The 23,238-nt window shown below is 45.8% G+C and overlaps 2 protein-coding genes across 2 annotated transcripts in view; one reads left to right on the top strand and one right to left on the bottom strand.

Annotated features, from left to right (window-relative positions):
• The window catches only part of GLP2R (glucagon like peptide 2 receptor), a 68,545-nt gene extending 68,379 nt beyond the window's left edge, over positions 1-166 (bottom strand). Inside the window, exon 1 of the mRNA XM_023190898.2 lies at positions 86-166. Coding sequence (XP_023046666.1) covers positions 86-166 — 81 coding nt within the window. The remainder of the gene's footprint in view (positions 1-85) is intronic.
• A 133-nt stretch (positions 167-299) lies between these two features.
• On the top strand, positions 300-18,423 carry GSG1L2 (GSG1 like 2). Its single transcript, XM_023190865.2, has 5 exons — positions 300-609; positions 10,113-10,160; positions 11,683-11,835; positions 13,074-13,185; positions 18,165-18,423. Exons 1-5 carry the CDS (start codon positions 300-302, stop codon positions 18,421-18,423), a joined length of 882 nt encoding a protein of 293 aa, XP_023046633.2.
• Positions 18,424-23,238: the final 4,815 nt, after the last annotated feature.

Genomic DNA, 23,238 nt, shown 5'->3' with positions numbered 1-23,238 from the left:
AAATAAAATAAAATAAAATAAAATAAAATAAAATAAAATAAAATAAAGCAAACCAACAAAAAATAATGCTCTCCTGCACACCTACCTCCTGGGGAGAATGGCAGGGCCAGCACCCTTGACAGGAACGTGCCCCGGCGCTGTGCCTCTGGATGTGGTGTGGCAGCATATGCAATTCCCCAGGGGGACGTGAGAGGAGGCTGTGTGAGGATGCCAGATGGCAGAGCTGAGGGGCAGGTACTGTGACGAGGCGGGAGGAGAGGGCCTCACAGCTCATCCTGCCCCACACACCTCACTCAGCCATGGACAGGACCAGGCAGCAGCAGGCACTGCTCCTCCTCCCCATCTGCCTCGCCTTCGCCTTCTCCCTCACCGCCGTGGTCAGCAGCCACTGGTGTGAGGGGATCCGGCGGGTGGTGAAGCCGCTGTGCCAGGACCAGCCGGGAGGGCAGCACTGCATTCACTTCAAACCGGACAACAGCAGCAATGGCAGAATGGACAACGACAGCCAGGCTGTCCTGTACATCTGGGAGCTGGGCAATGACAAGTTCATTCAGCGTGGGTTCCATGCGGGGCTCTGGCAGTCCTGCGAGGAGAGCCTCAACGGTGAAGGTGAGCAAAGCCTGTAGATTCTGGGGGTCACAGATGCGGAATGGGGCCGGGGCTCTGGAGCCAGGCTCTCTGGGTTTGAATCCTGCAGATTCTAGGGGTGACAGGTGTGGAATGGTGCAGGGGCTCTGGAGCCAGGCTGTCTGGGTTTAAATCCTGCATCTCCACTGACTGTCTAGGTATCCTTGAGTAAGTCCCTTCACCTCTCTGAGCCTCGGTTTTCTCATCTATAAAATGGGAATAATAGCAGTACTTACCTCCAAGAGTGATTGTAAAGATGAAATGACCAGATTCACATACGGTGCTTGCAATAGGGCCTGGCACATTCCAAGTGTTTATTAAAATTAGCTTTTCTCATTTGTTCTTGTCACCCAATCCCTGGTATTTAAAATTATTTGGGAATGAAAGGTGGCCCTGACCCAACTCGAAGGTGCATCCCTATTATTTCTCCTGCACTTGGAATGATCTTGGAGTGAATCTTTAAAAAAAGAAGAGTGTTTTTACCTCTCCAAGAATTCAGGAGGGAGGGAGTTGACTCTTCTCTATTAGGCAGCCTGGCTGTAAACCCATTGCTTAGGGACAGAATACTCCCTGCTTTATGCTTGGGAAGCAAAACCTCCAAGGCAGAAAAAGGAGGAATCCTCCTCCCATCCCCATTTCTCTCCTGACCTCAGCTTATTACAGTAAATTTCTCATGCAGCTTTGTACTTTTCCTGGAGTTTCTAATTGCCTTTTCTTTTTCCATTCTCATAGCATTTGTTTTTTATTCCTGAGGCCTAAGTAAAAGGCAACAAGAGTGAACCCCCTGAGGCCCAGCATGGTGACTCATTCCTGTAATCCTAACACTTTGGGAAGCTGAGACAGGGGAATTGCTTGAGACCAGGAGTTAGAGACCAGCCTGGTAACGTAGGCAACATAGTGAGACCTCTCTTTACAAAAGGTTTTTTTTTAAAACAATTAGCTGGGCATGGTGGGGTGTGCCTGTGGTCCCAGCTATTCTGGGAGAATCTCTTGAGCCTAGGGGATTGAGGCTGCAGTGAGTCATGATCGTGTGACCACACTCCAGCCTGAATGATAGAGTGAGACCCTGTCTCAAATTAAAAAAAAAAGAACACTCTGGGATGCTGTATGTTCCTCCCCACCACGCTCTCTCCCCGTGGTGGCCACTGTGGGGCAGTCCCCAGCCTGACTGACCCTCCCATGTATCCAGGTCAGTGCCTGTGTCTTGTGCTTTAACTCTGGTACAGACACTGCCATAGCGCCTGGAGCTAAGGCTATTTAGGGACCTTCCCAGTCCCTCTCTTCTCAGGGAGTGCTATCTTCCTATGAGTCTCTTCTCTACCTTCATGGACAGATGCAAAAGTCTCAGGACCCTGCGTCCTGGAGGATTTCCAAGACAGTTCCAGAATTTTGGTGTGGAAACTGTATTCACCATACGTATAGGCAAATCACTTGGGAAATTCCACCTCCTTTCCAAGTTCTCGTATGAAGGCTGTCTATAGTACTTCTGTTTCCACAGCTCTATATAGGCATCACACCAGTTATCAAATGTATCACCCAAGAAGATTGTAAAAGAAATATCCAGGTGCCCAGTCCTGGAGGTTCTAATTTAAGAGAACCGGGGTGGAGTCTAGAGGTCTGTATTTTATTTTATTTTATTTTATTTATTTTATTTTTATTTTATTTTAATTTAATTCAATTCAATTTAATTTTTATTTTATTTTATTTTATTTTGACAGAATTTCCCCGTTGCCCAGGCTGGAGTGCAACGGCACAATCTCAGCTCACTGCAACCTCCACCTCCTGGGTTTTAAGCGATTATCCTGCCTCAGCTTCCCCAGTAGCTGAGATTACAGGCATGAGTCACTGTGCCTGGCCAAAACTTTTTTTTTAAAGAAAAAGAATAATACAGGCTAGGCGTGGTAGCTCACGCCTATAATCCCAGCACTTTGGAAGGCTGAGGCGGGCGGATCACCTGAGGTCAGGAGTTGGAGACCAGTCAACATGGTGAAACTCCATCTCTGCTAAAAATACAAAAAAATAGCTGGGTATAGTGATGTGTGCCTGTAATCCCGGCTACTAGGGAGGCTGAGGCAGGAGAATCGCCTGAGCCTGGGAGGCAGAAGTTGCAGTGAGCCGAGACTGCACCATCGCACTCCAGCTTGGGCAACAAGAGCTTGGTGTGTGTAACTCAGTGTGTGTGTGGTGGTGGTGGTGGTGGTGGTGGTGGCGGCGGCATCTTCTTAGCCTAAAATGAGCTGAAAGCAGGAGTAAGAGATGTGTGAGGCTCTTTCAGTTTCCTTCCTCTAGAGCAAGTCTGCTTGGCACTTCTGCAAACCCAGAGTGTTTACTTCACACACACACACACACACACAGACACGCGCGCACACACAGATACACACACACACACAGACACGCACACACAGACTTGCACACACACGCACACACAGACACACACGCACACACGCAGAGACACACACACACACACAGAGACACACACGCACATGCACATTTTCCTGGATCACACACACCACTGAAGGGTTTTTCCTATATTGTCAGGAGCACACACTGAATCTAAAGAGGGTTAGTGCTCTCCGTGATTCACGGACAACAGTAAGCAGAAATAAAGGATGCATTTCTTGACTTCTGTCTTCGTCCATTCTCTGTTGCTTAGAATAGAATACCAGAAACTAGGTGATTTATAAAGAAAAGAAAGGTATCACTTAGAATTACGGAGGCTGGGAAATCCACGGTCAAGGGAGCACATCTGGTGAGAGAGCCTTCTTGCTGGGGAGGACTCTTCGCAGAGACCCAGGGAGGTGCAGGGCAGCCCATGGCGAGGGTTCTGAGCATGCTAACATTCTCGCTCGGCCCTCTCCTGCTCTTCTTACAAAGTCACTAGTCCCACTTCTCATGAGAACCCATTAATTCATGAATGGATTAATCCATTGGCGAGAGTACAGCCCTCATGACCCAAGCAGCTCTTAAAGCTCCCACCTCTCAATTCTGCCACACTAGGGGTTAAATTTCAACATGAGTTTGGGAGGGGACATTCAAACCATAGCAACTTCTTTCTGACTTATATGTGACTATATTCTTGCATCAGGACAGAAAGAGCTCTTAGTAAGTATCTCACTGGATGTCCTCAAAGATCACTCCACAGAGATGCCTTTTGAGATGCTCCTTGCGAAAGTAAACAAAAAGCGTCTGGAAGTCCAACAAATTGGAAAAGATTCCACATTACATTACCTTTTCTTCTTGAAAATTCACGACACACATTAGCACATCAAAATCTCTGAGAAGTCCCCCGATACAGAAACTTGTTTAACGTTACATATTCCAGTGCTTCCCCAAATTTATGGTGCGTAGAAGAGGTTTTTTATGTTTAATAAGGATTAATATTCTGTAAGACTATTGTTTGGTGGAACGCACTTTAGGAAAGGCTGACCTGGAACAATAGAGCCATTTTACAGATGAGAAGACTGAGTTCTAGAGATGTTAGTGACCCATGACCCACGGAAGAGTGCACAGGTAGGAGCTGAAGGAGCTGGGCTTGGAACTCATATTGCATAACACTTAACCCTGACTTTGCCTGTTACCCCACAATGCACACACTTTAACTGAAGGGCAACAACTCTTATAATTATTGATGAACAATGTTGTACCCATCAATTAAGAAAAAAAAAAAAAACCTCTGCTCAATCACCAAGGCACACATTTGCCTATGTAAGAAACCTGCACATCCTGCCTGTGTGCCCCGGAATTTAAAAGCGGAAGGAAAACAAACACACACAGACACACAAAACACCTCTGCTCACATTTTACATATTTCTTGATGTAATAAGGTCATCCAGGTACACCTGGGTCTCTAAATATTGTCATCACTTTATTAAGAAGGAAGAAAGGACATCTTCCCCTGATCATCTCCCCCTCTCCCGCTTGTTTTTCTAAAGCAAAACAGTTTAGAATGAACTAATAATTAACTAATTATTTTTACTCCATAATGAATAAAGTAATACCAAACATGTTACAGGACAAAACAAAAGCTATACATCAAGGAGTTACAAACTCAAATGCTTATAGGAGGTCCCAACAAAAGTGCGTGGAGCTGGGCTACAGGGATGCGGGGTGACCTTGAACCTCCGTACCTCAGCTAAAGCAGCAGCCTCTTGTCCCACCAGCTTCATGCTCGTGTGCACTTGTAAGCCCGATACGGTGTTATCAGATGCTCTGATTCTTCAAGGGAGGTAAGATGTTTGGATTTCTTTCTCCAATTTCTCCATTTTAAAATATCTTTAAAAAACGGCATGAGCCAAAAAAAAATTATGTCTGCTGCAGAGTGTAGCTGGGGCTCCCAACTGGTGATTACACCACAAAGGCATCTGCCATTTAGTCTAATTTGTCGCAGTACTTAGGAGATTTGGGGCATAAGAAAGAAAAGGGCTCAAACTGGAGGGAAACAGGCTGGAGCCCAAACAGTCCTTTGGAGAGAGGGTCAGGAGGGGTGAGGAGAGCAGAGCTCCAATCCCGGGAGGATGTGCCTCGGCCCTAAACAAGTCCAGGAAAGGGGCTTCTGGGCGTCTGACTGCCCCAGCTCTGCTGCCCCGCGGGGTCTCCCTGTGTGTTTTCCTTCTGAATGGGCTCCGTGTCCCTTAAAGTTGATCCTCCAGGAAGCCCTTACCTGGAGTGCTTTTTTTTTGTTTTTGTTTGTTTGTTTTTCATCACCCAGGCTGGAGTGCATGGTGCTATCTCTGCTCACTATAACCTCCACCTCCCAGGTTCAAGCAATTCTCCTGCCTCAGCCTCCTGAGTAGCTGGGATTACAGGCGCCCGCCACCACACCCGGCTATTTTTTTTTTTTTGTATTTTTAGTAGAAATGGGGTCTCACCATGTTGGCCAGCCAGGATAGTCTCGTTCTCCTGACCTCGTGATCCACCCACCTCGGCCTCCCAAAGTGCTGGGATTACAGGCGTGAGCCACCGTGTCCGGCCACCTGAAGTGCCATTTTAAGACATCCTCTGCCCAAGCCACCCGCAAGAACTCTATCCTTTCTCCCCAGTGCCTAGAATGTCTTTAAAGGGAACCCACACCTTTGATCCCACACTCTGAAATGAAAATTTGCGGCAAACATTCCTGGCCCAGGCGGTACTTACATGAAATGTTCTTTTCCTTAGGTGAGTCTGTGCATCCACAAAATGCGTGGATTTTAGATTCTGTGCTGTTCTGCTCAACTCAAAAAGTTCAGGGCAGAGGGACCCAGGCATCTCAGAAAGGACAGGGGCAGAGTGGGGGTCGGAAGAGAACAAACTGACAGAGGATGTCAGAGTCAGGCACAGAGGGATTGGACGCCACTTCCTCGGGCTGGCTTGCTGTCCTGCTTGGCTGCTGAAGCACTCGAGCTATGTAACACCCGCCTCCCCACCTTCATGGGATTTATACAGATTTTTTCTTTTAATCCTGCTGGCTTTATTCAAAAGGAACACCATTTCTGAGGATTCATATTCATCAAAGGGGTCACTAGGCTCTGACTCTGGGCCCAAACTAAACTCACCCATCTAAGCTATTCTGAATTCTCTTAATCTCCTTGGCTGGCCTCCACCTTCTCTTTGCCCCAGCCCTTGCTCTGTGCTGGCCTCATCTCTATTCCTGGTGGGAAAGGCAGTTCTCTTTAGAGGACAAGTTAGACCTTCACTCCTCGATGCATTAGGTAGAAAGACAAGAAGCAATTCAGTAAAGGCCTCTGAGTCTTAGGTGAGAAACTCTGGTTTTTAATTCTTGACTCTACCAACTCGTGTGAGCCTGGTCTCCTCCAGGTCCATAAAATCGAGATCATTGTACTTGCCTTTATTAATAACCCGACACTCAAAACAGTGGAAAGGCCAGGCGCGGTGGCTCACGCTTGTAATCCCAGCACTTTGGGAAGCCGAGGCGGGCAGATCATGAGGTCAGGAGTTTGAGATCAGCCTGGTCAACATGGTGAAATTCTGTCTCTACTAAAAACACAAAAAAGTAGCTGGGCATAGTGGCGGGCACCTGTAATCCCAGCTACTCTGGAAGCTGAGGCAGGAGAATCGCTTGAACCTGAGAGGCAGAGGTTGCAGTGAGATCGTGCCACTGCACTCCAGCCCTGGCAACAGAGTGAGACTCCGTCAAAAAAAAAAAATAAAAATAAATAAATAATAACTGTGGAATGCAGTTCACAAAATACTTTCACAAATCTCTCATCAGAGTCCTTTTATTAGACCCATTTTGCAGATGAGGAAAGGGAGGCTCAGAGAGGCCAGGAAACTTGCGATGATGACTGGCCGTGGCAGGACCATGCAGAGATGCCAGGCCTTGTGGATGTAAATGTCACACATTGCCTGTGGTATCCTTCTGCTGCCAACCTGCTGGCCTGACTCGCCAGGGTATGGTTAGGACTGGATGAGGCGACGTGAAAGAAGGCTCTGCATCAGCCCCCAAGTTCTCCGAGAGACAATAGGGTGTGAGGACTGAGGTATTGCCAGTGCTTTGGGGACCTCCTTGGTATAACTGGGGAGGCTCAGATGAATTATTTCCTCGGTGACCATGGTACTGCTGCTGACATCAGAGAATCAACCAGGAGAAATGTCCAATCTGGTTAATCCGAAGTGACTTAATTCTAATGCTGCGGAGGCCACTGTGGCTGCCCACGGACTGACAGGTCCCTGATCCTGTTAGCGTCAACTCCAGGCTGTGTAAATATTCTCCCTCGGGCCCCCTGGGATGGACAATCATGTGACGCACGAACCCCTGGCTGACATTTGAGTCAGAAAGCGTCCCAGCGGAGAAGCTCCAGGAAATGGTTCCATCATCACCCCAACCTGGGTTTCTCTTCTCCCTATAGCTCAGTGGAGGGGCGGTGCGGCAGTGTGAAGGAGTAAGGCCCACAGGTACTTGGAGTTTCACGAGGATGGGCACAGCAAATGTTAAGGTTTATAAGGATTAGACATGCACTGCCAGAAGCATATGCTTGCACACCTATCATCCTTCCCATGTGCTATGACTGGATATTTGTGTCCCTTCCCCAGGTTCATATGCTGAAACCCTAATCCCAAGGTAATGGTATTAGGAGGTGGGGGCCTTTGGGTGGTGATTAGGTCATGAGGGTGGAGCCCTCACGGATGGAGTTAGTGCCCGTATAAGAAGAGGCTAGAGAGCTAGCCAGATCTCTTTCTGCCATGCAAGGTTACTACAAGAAGCTGTCTGCTGGCCAGGCATGGTGGCCCTTGCCTGTTATCCTAACACTTTGGGAGGCTGAAGTGGGCAGATTGCTTGAACCCAGGAGTTCAAGACCAGCCTTGGCTCAACATAGTGAGGCTCCATCTCTACAAAAAATAAAAAATTAAAAAAAAAATTAGCCAGGTGTGGTGGCGTGCACCTCTAGTCTTAGCTACTTGGGAGGCTGAGATGGAAGGATCATTTGAGCCCAGGAGATTTTGGCTGCAGTGAGCCGTGATCCATTGCATTCCAGCCTCGGTGACAGAGCAAAGCCCTGTCTCAAAAAATAAATAAAAGAAGCTCTCTGCAACCTGGAAGAGGGCCCTCACCAGAACCCAACCATGCAGGTATCTCAGACTTCCAGGCTCCAGATCTGAAAAGCTGTTCCTGTTGTTGATAAACAACCCCGTCTATGGTAATTTGTTACAGGACTAAGACACTACAGGACCCTGAGGAGGTGGAAGGTGAACGCTGGGTGGTGCTGGGGAGGCAAAAAGATGGGCTCTGTGTTGGGAAGTCAGGTTGATGGAGAGAAGACATAAAAGCTAACAGGAGGAATTTAGACTTGATGCTAGGGAAAATAGGGAGGCATAGAGAGTTCTTGAATAGGAAAATTAAATTACTTGGGATTTTCTCTCCTATGAAAGAAAAAAAAAAATTATTGAAGTCTACAGATGCTCCCTAAAGTTCCTCTGTTCCTGGAATCTTCCAGCAATGGTAGCTTGCCCTTGGGGTTGCTTAGAGTCTGGAAATAAATAATGGTTCATGCTAACCACCGCAAAAATACTCTAATAGAACTCATTTTATTCTAATAAGATTTAAATGCATATGAACTGTGGTAGAAGCTTTCTTAAGTATTGTTTCATGTAATCTTCAAAGCAAGGCTAAGGCGGGGACTACTGGATCTATTCTGGTGATAAGAATGCCTTTCTTTGACGAGTCCATGGGAAATGCCTCATATCTTTCACACCGTGCTCTGCTTTAGCTCCCACCACGGTCAGACTAGGGGCGGCTCCCTTGTCTCAGGCAACTTTGCACCCCCGGCACCTTTCCTTCATTGCATTAAGTCAGTGATGTAGCAGGACAGCACTGGGCCTGGGCTCTGCAGCCCTGAGATCTAACATGGAAACTGCCTCTACCCGCGCTGTCCTAAGTCACTTTCCCTCAGAGGCCCTTGAATGCACTACTCTAAACTGTGTGGGGATGAGCCAGAGGATTTCCCAGGCTGCTCCCACTCAACAGTCCATGATTCTATTTTGGGCCGACGTGTTAGTAGACAGAGTGCAGGACACTCAGCTGGGACAGGACCCCAGAGGGTGACTTGCCATGGTCTCAATCCTCCATCTGTCACCCCCCAAACCAGAATTTGGTTACATCTTCACACCAAGTGGATATCCATGGACTTTGAATTTTAAAGGGAACTGCATATCTAAGGCCGTGACTCAAGATTTTTCACCTGACAGATGACACTCACATACAAATAATACCTATCTCCCTGGAAAACGTAAATGAGTCTGGTGGTGGGTTCTGCCCAATACCTGGTACACACACAACGATTCCTCCCTTTCTTTCATAGTCAAGAAAGCATGAAGAAATGCAAGCAAATGCGTGACTCACATGCTAAGAGTCTTAGTAATAGACATGGCTCTGAATCTGCTCTCACTCATTTAAAAATAAATTGCAAACTTTGATCATTTCCCTTCAAGGAGAAGCTAATTATTTCAGATTCATATCATAATGAATGCTGTTTCCAAAGCTGAGAACCCCTGGTCTAAGACTTGCAGTATGAGTCCAGAGAGGCTAGGTTAGGCTGCAATAACAAACAACCCCCCAAATTCCAGTGCTTCAACCCAACACATTTATTTTTAGCTCATTCTGTATAGACTTTTCAGGTTGGCAAGGGGTCTGTCCTCATTGTAGCTATTCAGGGACCCGGGCTGATGGAGACTCCCTCTTGACGTGGGCCTCTGGGATCACAGAGCAAGGGAACAAGAACCAGGGGAAAATACATTGGCTCTTAAAGCTGCTCAGATCCATCTCATTTTTACTCCCAGTTCATTGGTCAAAGAGTGTTACGTGGCCAAGCCAGAGTCCAATAGGGAGGATTATATAATGCTCCCACACAGAGGGGCAGCTCACGTCCCTGACATGAAGTAAAGCAGGCTGCATACTCCCCATTCCTCATCCAGTTAAGGGGCTAGAACTACACCATTTGCCCCCTGGTTGTGAAGGGTAACCCATTTCTGGATGCATTTTTATCTTTCAGATGAAAAGTGTAGGAGTTTCCAGAGCATAGTGCCAGCTGAAGAACAAGGTAAATACCTTACTCACACGCTGCCCACCAGCACTCCTCATAGCTTGGACTATTTTTATAGTTTTATTGGGAATAGGGGAAATGATGAGGGAGTCACTGATGATTTTTCCATGAAGTCAAGTCCAAAAGGTAGAACCACAGGCTGTCTTCCTGTGCCCTATAGCCAGTGGTGTGCTGGCAGATGTTTAACAGCCTACTTTGTAGCGTGAATGGGAAGCCCTGATTGGCAGCACTGGCCGTGTTCCATGGGATAAATATTCTCACCACAGCCAATTTCAATTGCAAGATGAACACAGCTCTCAGTTGCAAGATGAACGCAGAGCTGTGAGATGTGCTTCAGCACACCACTGCCTAGAGCAGTTTTTTTTCTCTGTAAAGCTCCCTAACACTCAGTATCTTTGTAATTACTTTCTTAGTGTCTGTTCTCCCAGCTGGAGTAGAGGTTTTGTGAAGGTATGGATCACGTCTATTCATTGCTTTGTCTTCATTACCTAACTTGCCTTAGAGGAGTCCTTTTGCAAAGATGAGTTTCCCTTTCTGTCCCCTTTCTCCACTGCCCTCCACTGCCAACAGAGTTCCTTGAAGCCACAGGTGGGATCCTCTCCAGAAGGTAAACAAGTGACTTCCACAGAAACAAATGAGGTTTTGGTACCTGCAGACAGGGCTCTCCAACTCACAGACCCTCCGCCCCGAGGTTTGTGTATCTTTTTCTTGCAAAAGGCAAAGATATCTCCTGGTAAAATCAAAACATCATGGTGAGAGGTGAGGCTAGCTGGACTTCCTGGGTCTAGTGGGGACTTGGGGAACTTTTCTGTCTTACAAGAGGTTTGTAAAACACACCAATCAGCATTCTATAAAACGCACCAATCAGCACTCTGTAAAATGCACCAATCAGCAGAATTCTAAAAGTAGCCAATCGCAGGGAGGATTGAAAAAAGGGCACTCTGATAGGACAGAAATGGAACATGGGCGGGGCCAATAAGGGAATAAAAAAGCTGGCCACCCCAGCTGGCAGCAGCTACCCTCTCGGTGGGCTTCCACTCTATGGAAGCCTTGTCTTTTCACTCTTCACAATAAACCTTGCTACCTTTCACTCTTTGGGTCTGTGCCACCTTTAAGAGCTGTAACAGTCACTGCGAAGGTCGGTGTCTTTGTTCTTTAAGTCAGTGAGACCATGAACCCACTGGCAGGAACCAACTCCAGACACAATGGTAGTTTTTGAGCCAGGGCATGGAGACCCGCAGCACCACTCATGCCCTCACAGCAGGGTTTTGCTTAGTTTCCCCCACTCCACCCCCCTCCACTCTGCTATGGGCAATCCCTACAACTGTCTCTTTCAGCCCTGAGGAGTGCCTTTCCATTGCCAGCTTTCTAAGATTCAGCAGAGAGGCATCTGTGACTTTCACTCCAGCACGTCTGTTTTTCATGTTTTGTTTAGAAATGAGCTAAATCAAAGGACTGAACATTTTAGTACTTCTGAATTAGAAATGCCCAGCGTTTCCAACATCCCTTTCTTTGGCAGGTGTTTTGTGGCTGTCCATCGGGGGCAAGGTACTGGATATGGTTCTGATACTGACAAGCGCCATCCTCCTGGGCTCCAGAGTGAGTTGTCACAGCCCTGGGTTCGACTGGCTCAGGGTGGACGCCTTGGTAGCCATCTTCATGGTACTGGCAGGTACTTTCCAACAGCATCCTTGGAACAGGCTGCCCCAGAGGGAAAGCAGAGCGCCAGGCTGGACATGCGGACATGCTCATTGCCCTAGAACAGGCTGGCTCTTTCCCGTCAATGGCCATTTGAGCAGGGCAGGTGGTCCACTGGATAAATCACCAATGAATTCCATTGGATGGAGACAATATTCCTAGGGTGACAGATGAAAAGGGGCTAGGCACAGATGGAAAGTGAAATTTATCCGTGTATCTTTATCACAACCAGGGAAGAGGGTGCCCTGGCTCTGACAGATGACATCACTTCACTGAAAACAGTGCTTAGGCATGAGTCTGTGGAGGGATCCTGCCCAGGTGCAGACGTCTCCTTAACGGTTGTATGATCTCAGGCAAGTTACTTAACTTCTCTAAGACAGAACACTATAATGTATCTCAAAACACTTTGGCAATAACTAAGTAAGAGTGCACCTAGTATAGAAAAAGTACTCAATAGATGGTAGTTTAGGAAAAAAAAGTATCCACATTTGGTATAAATATTCCATTAAAATAAATAACTCCTTTTTTTTTTTAGTTCTACTTCTGTGTTCTCCAAGCAAATTTTAAAGTCACTTAGTTGGGTCTCCTAAGAGGGCCTTTCCAGGGAGAAAGAACCTTGAACAAATGACTTCCTTTAGTCCTCAAACCGGATACGAAAAGTTATTCATGTTAAGTTAATCATGTAGCAGGTCAATTTGTACATCGTTGTTGTGCTTGATAAGTGTCATGCATCCTTCCTAAGTCCTTTTTTTTAAATGTCCCTTTTAATTATTTTATTTTACTTATTTATTTATTTTGGGATGAGGTCCCCTCAGGGTGGTTTCAAACCCCTGAACTTAAGCAATCCTCCCTCCTCAGCCCCCCAAGTACCTGGGATTACAGGTGCATGCCACCATGCCTACCTCCCTCAAGTCTTATCCTCAGCGAATGGGATGATAAAATCCAATTTCTGATCTTCTTAGGAAGGAACCAGGCCATAGAGACTCCTGCCCAGGTTCTGACAGGTCCTCCTCGATTGTGTGTTTCTGGATGTCTCTTCAGTTTCAATTGTGGGAAAGAGATGTCCAGTGGAATGTTTAAGGATGAATACATGCAAATACATCAAAAGGACTTTATGAATGCTAGAGAGCTCCTTACAGCCAAAACACGCAGCATAGAGTTCTTTCATCATATGTCTTCTTAACTGTGGCTCACAGAGCTTTCCTTGTGCAGGGCTCCTAGGCATGGTGGCCCACATGATGTACACAACCATTTTTCAAATCACTGTGAACCTTGGACCAGAAGATTGGAAGCCTCAGACCTGGGACTATGGCTGGTCATATTGGTAAGTTGCTTGGTCATGGTGCTTAAGTCCTGGAGGGTCAGGAGAGATGCACATAAAGATGAACGTAAGTTTTTTTTGTTTTTTGTTTGTTTGTTTTGAGATGGAGTCTTGCTCTGTCGCCCAGGCTGGAGTGCAGTGGCACAATCTCGGCTCACTGCAAGCTCTGCCTCCCAGGTTCACGCCATTCTCCTGCCTCAGCCTCCCAAGTAGCTAGGACTATAGGCACACACCACCCCACCCAGCTAATTTTTTTTTTTTTTTTTGTATTTTTTAGTAGAGACGGGGTTTCACCGTGTTAGCCAGGATGGTCTCGATCTCCTGACCTCATGATCCGCCCACCTCGGCCTCCGAAAGTGCTGGGATTACAGGCTTGAGCCACCACGCCCGGCCAAACATAAGTTTTATAGGATGACCAACCTTGGTCATAGTGCTGGCATCTGCCAGTATGTGACTTTGGGTGAATTCTGTGACCCATCTGTAGCCCAATTCCCTCATCTATAAAGTGAGAATACTTGCCTCAAATATTTGTATAGGGATTTAAAGAGATTATGTTTATAAAACTCTTTGCACCTAGTAAAGTCCCGGAGAAATGGAGACATTGTTGATGTTCAGTTCTTAAACATGGTGTAGGAGGAAGTGTCTTGATCTATAACTCCTAATAAATACTTCAACAGGGGGAGATCCAGCCCCTGTTTCTAACACAAAGACAAGGTCATGACATGGGAATTCTGTCTCTAACCGACTCGACCACATTATGCAAGGCCACAGGGGTTCTCTTTGATGTGGACCTCTGAAGCATATCGTATCTTAAAAATAGATGTACAAAACTTACATTTTCATCTTATATAACAACCTCTTATGTTACTTTCCTCTTTGTAAAACGCATAACACGTTCAGGGCTCACTCCCTCATCCTACTATTCCAGGATTCAGTGAACGCATGTGTGTTACTGTGAGCCATATGCTTCGTGAGTTGCTAGAGTCTGAACTTTTCTTAGTCTTCATCTTCCCAGTCTGAAGATGTTAATTTTTACAACTGTTTCTCTGGGCACCTGTCCCTCCACCTGTTTGTCACTTAGCTGCCCCCCTTTGAATTAGGGCTGTTGGTTCTGAGGGGCTATCACTGGCACCTTACACAGTTGAGAGTGTAGTTGCAGCAGAACTCAGATGAATCATAGGTGGATTCTCAACTCTGGCCAATTTGTACTGCACTCCTTTCGCTATGGATGGAAGCAAATTCCAAACTCCTTCATTCTGTTTGCGCTTAGTAAACCAGTTACTGTGACGATGGGTCTTACAAAAAATTTATTCACAGGGCAGATAAAACATTTATTCACAGGGCAGTCTGATAAGGAGGTGGGAGAACAGCTCTAAAATCCGCCTCCCTGAAGATAAGGCTTAGGGATATTTATGGGTTAAAGAAGCGGGGTGGTCTAAGGCAAAGAGGAAAGGTGATTGGCAGTGGGGAAAAATAAAGTCATTGGTGATCTGTGCAAGCATAGCCAGGGTTCATGGCTCTTCACAGGACTCATGCTCAGAAAATGGTAGCATTAGCATGTTCTGAGGGTAGAGTTTTTGGCCTTCTGACATCAAAAGGCTACCTCTCAGGCACTTGTAGAGGATCAGCTGAAGGATCAGTGGTCTCAACCAGTTTGAACTGGATAGGAGCTACCCCAAGTTCCTGAAAAACAAGCAACCATTACCATGGTGACATATACATCATAAATGTTATGTGTAAGGAAGCCAGTGAAGGTTAAGTTATAGAATTTAGTGGTGTGGCTTTTAGCTACATGGGGAGGAAAAAAAGCAAGCGACTGAAAGCAAGCAGGGCAGGTTAGGTTTGGTGGACCTAATCAGATTAGCTTCTCAGCTTCACTTCCAACCCCCAAAGCCCTCAGTCTCCCAGCCCTATTCCAGGCTGGTTGCCGTCTAGAGCTGTTATGAGACTTCCCTGCGCCACTCCCTTATCTTTGAATGCTGTTTCTTAGGTCCCATTGCCTTATCTTATTTAGTTTACATCTACCTTTTCTGGAAGTACATCCTTCAGTAGCTTCCTAAGAAAGGATCCAATGAGAGATAAGTTATTTTACTCCTTGCATGCCTGGAAATTCAATACTCCATAATTGATTGATCATTTGGCACAGTGCAGAATTCTCTGTTGGAAATCATTTTCCCATAGAATTTTGATGGCTGTACTCCATTTTCTTCTAGCATTCATAGTTTCTGTCAAGAATCCAGCACCATTCTGATTCATGTGCCTTTGTAGGTGGCCTGTTGTTTTCTTCTCTTTATGACCAATGTTCTGAAATGTCATGATGATATCCTTTGGCGAGGATTCTCTTTTCTCCACATTCATCCTTCATCTATGCGCTTGGGGTTGGGGCAGGGAGCCTTTAATCTGAATATTCATGTCCTGGAATTATGGTGATTTTTGTATTTGTATTATTCCTTTGATTATTTTCTTTCCTCAGATTTTTGTTCTCCTTTTAGGAAACTCTTGTTAGTTAGATATTAGGTCTTTTGGGTTTATTATTCAAGGACCTTATTACTTTCTTTATATTTTGTTTCTCTTATTATTTTTTCTGAAAAATTTTCTCTACTTGTCTTCCAGCCTTTCTGTTGAATTCTTATTTTGCACTTATTTTAATTTTCCAAGCTCTTCCTTGTTTTCTAGCTGTTCCTTTTTCATAATATCCTGATCTTGTTTTATTGATACAGCATCTTCTCTTCTCATGTTCCTCTAAGGATATTAATCAAAAGGTTTGTTTTTTGTTGCTGTTTTCTTTTGTTCCTTGTGTTATCTCTTTCCTTGAGAATTCTTTCTCCTCCCCACTTTGTTGTTGGACCTTTCCCCCAACGATGTTGGCATCCTTGATTGTCAAGGATAATTGGAAGCTCTGGAGCAGGGTTGGCATTTATCTACTGGTAGGCTCTTTTGTTGTTGTTGTTTTGGCATGTGATTGGGTCTGGCACCATCTATTTAATCTTGGAATTCCACTCCACAAAAACACACGCATATATCAGTTTGTAGAGGTTCCTTCTGCAACCTGTCAATGTCTTCAGAAGGGAATCATCCAATATCTGCAGGAAGTGGAGTGAACTCGTATGCCTGGCTGATCATTTCTGAGGTTAGGCATAGGAAAGGGCTGGACAGCTTCCCACTCCTGTGCAGATTTCCATACAATCCCATTTTCAGACCAGCCCCCTTCCCTGCCTTCCTTTGGGCCTCCTATCCCTGAATCTGGAGGCTTTCCTTCCGTTCACCTTCTCCAGAGAATGAAACTTTGCTCTCCTGGGGGAAAGGGAGGTGGGGGGAGAGTGTCTGTGGTAAGGAGGAGACTGGGGAAAAGGCCGGATTTTTTGTGCTGTATTTGTGCCTCAAGGTTCTGCACCTCTCAAGGATACAGCGGTGCTGATATAACAGGCATCCTTCTTGTCTTGTGGGTGGCCCTCATTGCAGACACTTTCTGTGTTGCATCCCTCACTCCATGAATTAGTCATCCCTCTCCCAGCCATTTCCATCCTCTTGTGTCTCCTCTCCAATTCTCCTTGTCCTTGTCTGTTCACACTAGTACACATCCCTTTACTCTCATTTCAGTGGGGGTGTGGAGAGATGCAATGAGATTCTGCCCTCATTTAAACCAAAATAATCACCTACTTAAAGAAAAGACAAAGCAAGGCCAGGCCCACCCCAGAACCCTGACGTGTGTCCCTGGTTAACCGAGTCCACAGCATCAGGAGGCAGCAACGTCTCGCAAGTCGGCCAGCAGTACCCAGACTCACAGCGTTTGCAGCCGCATCCAGGATGTCCCACTTTCTAACTGGTAGTCGTGGACAAGTTGCTTAACTTCTCTGTGTGTCAGTTTCCTCATCTGTAAAATGGAGCTTATTACAGTGCCCCCATCAGGGGGTCGCTGCGAGGTGTTCAGTTAGATAATCCTGTACCCATCACGGCATCTGGCATACATACAAGACTGTTTATTGTTGTTAATCTTACTATTATCCGTGGGGAAGTGTCTCTGGTTAGCCCTACATTTTGCTTTTCTTCTCTCGGTTCTCTGTCCACCACACAGCCCTTCTCTTTATCTCATAATAATGCAAACATTTGAACACCCTTTGGTATAAAGTAGATGCTAATTACCATGTTCCCAACACAGTGCTGGGTTCTATGAAGGATGAAAAGTGTAGCCCATCATCTCAGTCTGGACGGGGCTTACAGTCTGGATGGGGATATAAGAATAACGATGCTGGTTGGGCGCCGTGGCTCATGTCTGTCATCCCAGCACTGTGGGAGGCGAAGGCGGGCAGATCACCTGAGGTCAGGAGTTCAAGACCAGCCTGGCCAACATGGTGAAACCTCGTCTCTACTAAAAATCCAAAAATTAGCCAGATGTGGTGGCACACGCCTGTAGTCCCAGCTACTCGGGAGGCTGAGGCAGGAGAATTGCTTGAACCGGGAGGCAGAGGTTGCAATGAGCCAAGATCATGCCATTGCACTCCAGCCTGGGTGACAGAGACTCCGTCAAAAAAAAAAAAAAAAGACACCAATGCCACTGTCCTGGGTTAGAACCAACAACAGCAACAATTTGTAAGCTTCTATGCAGCAGATGCTACACTAAGTATTAATACGTCCCACGCATTCACTCATTGAATTCCTCACAGCCACCCTGGTGGCAGCATTGATATTATTCCAGTTTTGCAGATGAGGAAACTGATTCAAAGAGGTAAAGCAACCAGCTCAAGGTCACACGGTTAATTCGAGCTGGGGCCACAGTGCAAAGCCAGCACAGTGACTCCAGAATCCATTCTCTTAACCCTTGGGCTAAACAATACGTTGACTAGACTCTGGGATTTGTGATCCAAAATGCAGGTCCAAATTGAGTAGAACAAGGAGCTGTTTTTTCCTCCAGATTGACCCCCAGCAGGAAGTCCCGGAATCACAGCCCTCAGCCCTTTCCTAACGGTGCCTTCTGTTGATAGCCTCGCCTGGGGTTCTTTCGCCCTCTGCCTGGCTGTGTCCGTCACGGCCATGAGCAGGTTCACGGCAGCCCGCCTGGAATTCACTGAGAAGCAGCGGGCACAGAACGGCAGTCAGCACTCTCAACACAGCTTCCCGGAACCCGAAGCTTCAGAGAGCGTTTGGAAAACAGGAGCTGCTCCTCGCCCTGCTGGACAAGCCTTCAGGAATGTTTCTGGGCACCTCCCACCAGGCGCCCCAGGCAAGGTGTCCATATGCTAGCCAGTGTCCATGGCTGCCACATCTGCACAGGCAAACGAGCCAGGCACTGACACACAATGTACACCCTGCCTCTGGATTGGACTTCAGGAGACTGTTGTCCGGGGAAAGCTTCCATCCCCACCCCTCCACATCTCACCTTTTACTAAACACCTTTGGCTTCAGCCTTTGATTCCTGTTAAAATGCCAGTACCTTGAAGTGCGATATTGCTTACCGAAGATATCAACCATTGACACTCTAGTATAAAAGAGAGCTTCTTAATGACAGTGAATTTGATAAGGATACCAAAGAAAGAGGGAGGATGCCAGTACTAAGGGGAAGAGGAGTTAAAGAAAGGAGAAAGCAAGTCTTTTTAACCACAAGGGAGGCAAAATGTGTTGCCTGCATAGGTTTGTTGACAGAAAAATCCAGAAAAATGTTTTCTCCTAGTTGACACACACAATAAAGTATGTGCAACTGTTCATACTTTCTTTTTCATTTGAATCAAGAAGACAGAAATTTCAAAATATGTTTCCTGTTATTTTTTAAAATATTTTTTCTTGGAAATTTTGTGTTTCTACTTATCGTAAAATCAGTTTGGAAGGACAGTCGAACGATAGAAATGAACACACAGTCAAATGGAATGACATCTTATCTTAGTTTAAGTGGAACACATGTTTGAATTGTTCTGCTTAAATTAAATCGCCAGCCACTTTTGCTTCTAAAAATAAACATTACCAAACATGCAGGTCTTGTTGGAGGCAGTGGTAGGCTGCAGGATTCCTAATCCGGTCAGCTGCAATATTGTGTCAATTCATCCCATGTCTAGCTACCATGTTATTCAGGCCACAGGTTTTTCCACACATAATTTGGTTTTTTGAAAAAAAGAAAGGGGGGTGGGCATAGTGGCTCATGCCTGTAATCCCAGCATTTTGTGAGACCGAGGTGGGCAGATCACTTGAGGTCAGGAGTTCGAGACCAGCCTGGCCAACAAGGTGAAACCCTGTCTCTACTAAAAAAAAAAAAAAAAATAACAGAAATAGCTGGGCATGGTGGCACATGCCTGTAATCCCAGCTACTCAGGAGGCTGAGGCAGGAGAATCACTTGAACCTGGGAGGTGGAGGTTGCAGTGAGCAGAGATCACGCTACCACACTCCAGCCTGGGCAATAGAGTGAGACCCTGTCTCGAAAAGAAAAGAAAAGAAAAGAAAAGAAAAGAAAAGAAAAGAAAAGAAAAGAAAAGAAAAGAAAGGGACTACAGACTCTAACAACCTTCAATATGTCCTTGCTCAGATCCATTTTGAAAATGATATTCATATGTTTTGTAAACATATCATTTCTGGGAAAATTAAATCCAATAAAAATCTGTTTATGCTGAACTGTAGAACTTATACTGTCCTAAAATAAATGAAAAAAAAAAATCCAGCTACCTTTGTGTTTGGGGCTTAACGTGAGCACCTGCCTGACAAACGTTGGTTCTGTGGAATTTTGTGTTTCATTGCACTAAGCATATATGAAGAGATATACAATGGATTCTTGCTGGAATAAACCCAACTCAGAGAATGTCTGCTGGGGTTCCCTGGACCATTTGCTCACCACCAGCAGGAGAGTTTATACCCACAAGCCTCTGCCCTCTGCAGTGTGCAGGCACTTTCAGATGATTTTTCATCCCTGTGTATTCATGTAGGCAGGTCCTGTGTGACTGTCACATTCTCAAGTCAAAGTCTCGTCTTACAGGGATGGAAATACACTGGAGGGAGACTTCCCTGAATTCTCTCTTGTGAAAAACACCTGTGAACACTGTGGCTGAGGATGCCAGGGAAGAAATGAATTTTTAAAAACTATTTGGACAAGTTTTTGTTTTTATTTATTTATTTTCTTCATCGACTTTTATTTTAGGTTCAGCGCGGGATACATGTGAAGGTTTGTTACATGGGTAAAGAAATAAATTTTTGGCTGGGCACGGTGGCTCACACCTGTAATCCCAGCACTTTGGGAGGCCCAGGCAGGTGGATCACCCGAAGTCAGGAGTTCGAGACCAGCCTGGCCAACATGGTGAAACCCCATCTCTACTAAAAATACAAAAAATTAGCCAGGCGTGGTGGCGGACGCCTGTAATTCCAGCTACTCGGGAGGCTGAGACAGGAGAATGAGTTGAACCTGGGAGGTGGAGGTTGCAGTGAGTCAAGATCATGCCACTGCACTCCAGCCTGGGCGACAAAAGGAAAACTCTGAAAAAAAGAGAGAGAGAGAGAGGAAGGAAGGAAGGAAGGAAGGAAGGAAGGAAGGAAGGAAGGGAGGGAGGGAGGGATTCATGACACAGCCACATCTGTCAGAGTGGGAGACAAATCCTCTCCCCCTCCCCTCCCTAGGTGAGGCTGTCACAGGGCAGGGGCCTGGGGCATTTTATGGGGAGAAGGAAAGCTGGCAGGAGTCCATTGAGGGAGAATTTTTCTCTGATTCGGAGTTGAGCAGGTGCTGAGGCTTCAAGCTCTGCAATTTGAATCTAGGTGTGGTTCTGCGTGGGACCAAGGAGACTGAAGAGGCCCCAGAGGAGAAGGTGTTCTGGGACTAACTCTGATGTAGAGTTTCGCTTTCTCATCCCAGGGTTTCCAGGATGGCCTCCAACTAACTCCAAATACGCATTCATCCTGGTCAGTCTTAGCTCTCAATTCTAGAATTAGAAAATTCTGTAATTTGGCCAGGTGCAGTGGCTCACACCTGTAATCCCAGCACGTTGGGAGACTGAGGCGGGTGGATCATGAGGTCAGGAGTTCGAGACCAGCCTGGCCAAGATGATGAAACCTGTCTCTACTAAAAATACAAAAATTAGCCAGGCGTGGTGGCGGGCACCTGTAATCCCAGCGACTTGGGAGGCTGAGGCAAGAGAATTGCTTGAACCCAGGAGGCAGAGGTTGCAGTGAGCCGAGATTGTGCCACTGCACTCCAGCCTGGGCAATGAGAGTGAAATTCGTCCTCAAAAAAAAAAAAAAAAAAAAAAGAAAGAAAGAAAGAAAAGAAAAGAAAAAAGAGAGAAAGAAAGGAAGGGAAGAAAGAAAATACTGTAATTTCAGAGTCAGGCAAAACTTCAGGATTCTTTCCTACATAGAATAGTAAAGCAGATAGATATTTGGAAAAAGAATCTCTTTGTAGACAACAAAGTATGCTTTTGGTTGGAATATTCCTTATCTGCCCCGTGGCAATTAAATAAAAAAAAAAGAAGAAAGAAAAATCTAAAGCCCCATGCCCCTGAGTAGATCTGTTTTCATTAGTTCAGCTAAAGCTCCCAGGGAACTTTGTCCAAATTCAAACATAATTCCATGACGAAGAACCCACCGTCCTGCCCTGCCTCTTCTCCATCATCAGGGGCATGAGAAAAAATCGAAGTTGTCTAGTGTTATTCAACCAAGTTCTGAGGAACTTGTAGGCTAATGGCTTGGAGCATCTTTTAGGCTTGTCGAGACCATCATCCAAACATCCAGGTAAGCAGATGCTTTTGAAGCATCAAGCCTAGAGGGTTTGGATGAGTCAGGAACCATCTTGCAGGGCTGGCTCATGATGGAGCCACTGATGGTAAGTCTGAGGGAGAGCAGAAACCACACAATAGTCTTCACACAGAGGTGCCTGTCAATGTCACCAATGATTCCATATCACTAAAGCTGACGGGCACGTCTCAAACCCTATCTTACTTGACCAATCAACAGCATTGAACACAGATAATAATGGATTAAAAGAAAAACTTGGCCGGGCACAGTGGCTTATGCCTGTAATCCCAGCACTTTGGGAGGCCAAGGTGGGCAGATCACAAGGTCAGGAGATCAAGATCATCCTGGCCAATATGGTGAAACCCCATCTCTACTAAAATACTAAAATTAGCCAGGTGTGGTGGTGGGCACCTATAGTCGCAGGTACTCGGGAGGCTGAGGCAGGGGAATCACTTGAACCCAGGAAGTGGAGGTTGCAGTGAGCCGAGATCGCACCACTGCACCTCAGCCTGGTGACAGAGCAAGACTCCGTCTCAAAAAAAAAAAAAAAAAAAAAGAAAGAAAAACTTTACACAAGAGTTTGAGCAAAGAAAATGCACATACAGGCAAAACTGTATATAGGCTTTTAAAAGTCAGGAAGTAGCTACCTCAGAGCTGGAGAGAGACATGATGAGGCATGTTGGCAATGTTCTGTTTCTTGATCTGTGTGCTGGTCACGTGAATATGTTCAGTCTATGAAGATTCACCAAGCTCTACATTTACGCATGTGTTTGTAATATGTATATTAAATGTCAATAAAATGCTGGGACTTTTTAAATCTTCCTGGTTATTTCTAATTTCCAAGAAAGAAATACTGTCTTCCTTACCCCCTGCACACACACACACACACATGCACACACATGCACACACATGCACACACACTGCTGTTAGTCCTACTCCTGATTGGCTCAGTGCTGTTTACCACACAAATTAGGACCTGATTGTGACTAGCCTTCTGGTTTGGGACGGTTCCAGTACTTGAACTGGGTTTCTGTCTCTCCAGTTCTAATCCTACTGAGTTTCCTTGTGTAATGAAAATATTTCACATTTGGGATAAATTCTTAGTATCCTTAAAGACAATAGTTACCTTCCTATGGCCCGGGATCTACGCTAGGCTAACACTATTCAATACGGTTTGTCCTCCCAGTGGTCCTGCCCGTTTTACAGACAAGAAAGCTGAGGCTCAGAGAGGTGAGAAACACCCCCAAAAGTGTGCTCTTTCTGATATTTCCTGTCACACCTCCAAGTGGTTCTTTCTGCAAAAGGCTTCATTCTCTTTAGCAGTTCTCTATGCTTTTCATCTCCAACTAGAA

Source organism: Piliocolobus tephrosceles, chromosome 16, assembly GCF_002776525.5.
Source record: "Piliocolobus tephrosceles isolate RC106 chromosome 16, ASM277652v3, whole genome shotgun sequence".
Lineage (NCBI taxonomy): Eukaryota > Metazoa > Chordata > Mammalia > Primates > Cercopithecidae > Piliocolobus > Piliocolobus tephrosceles.
The sequence above is the reverse complement of the archived record's forward strand: the minus strand, read 5'-3'. Positions and strand labels throughout refer to the sequence as shown.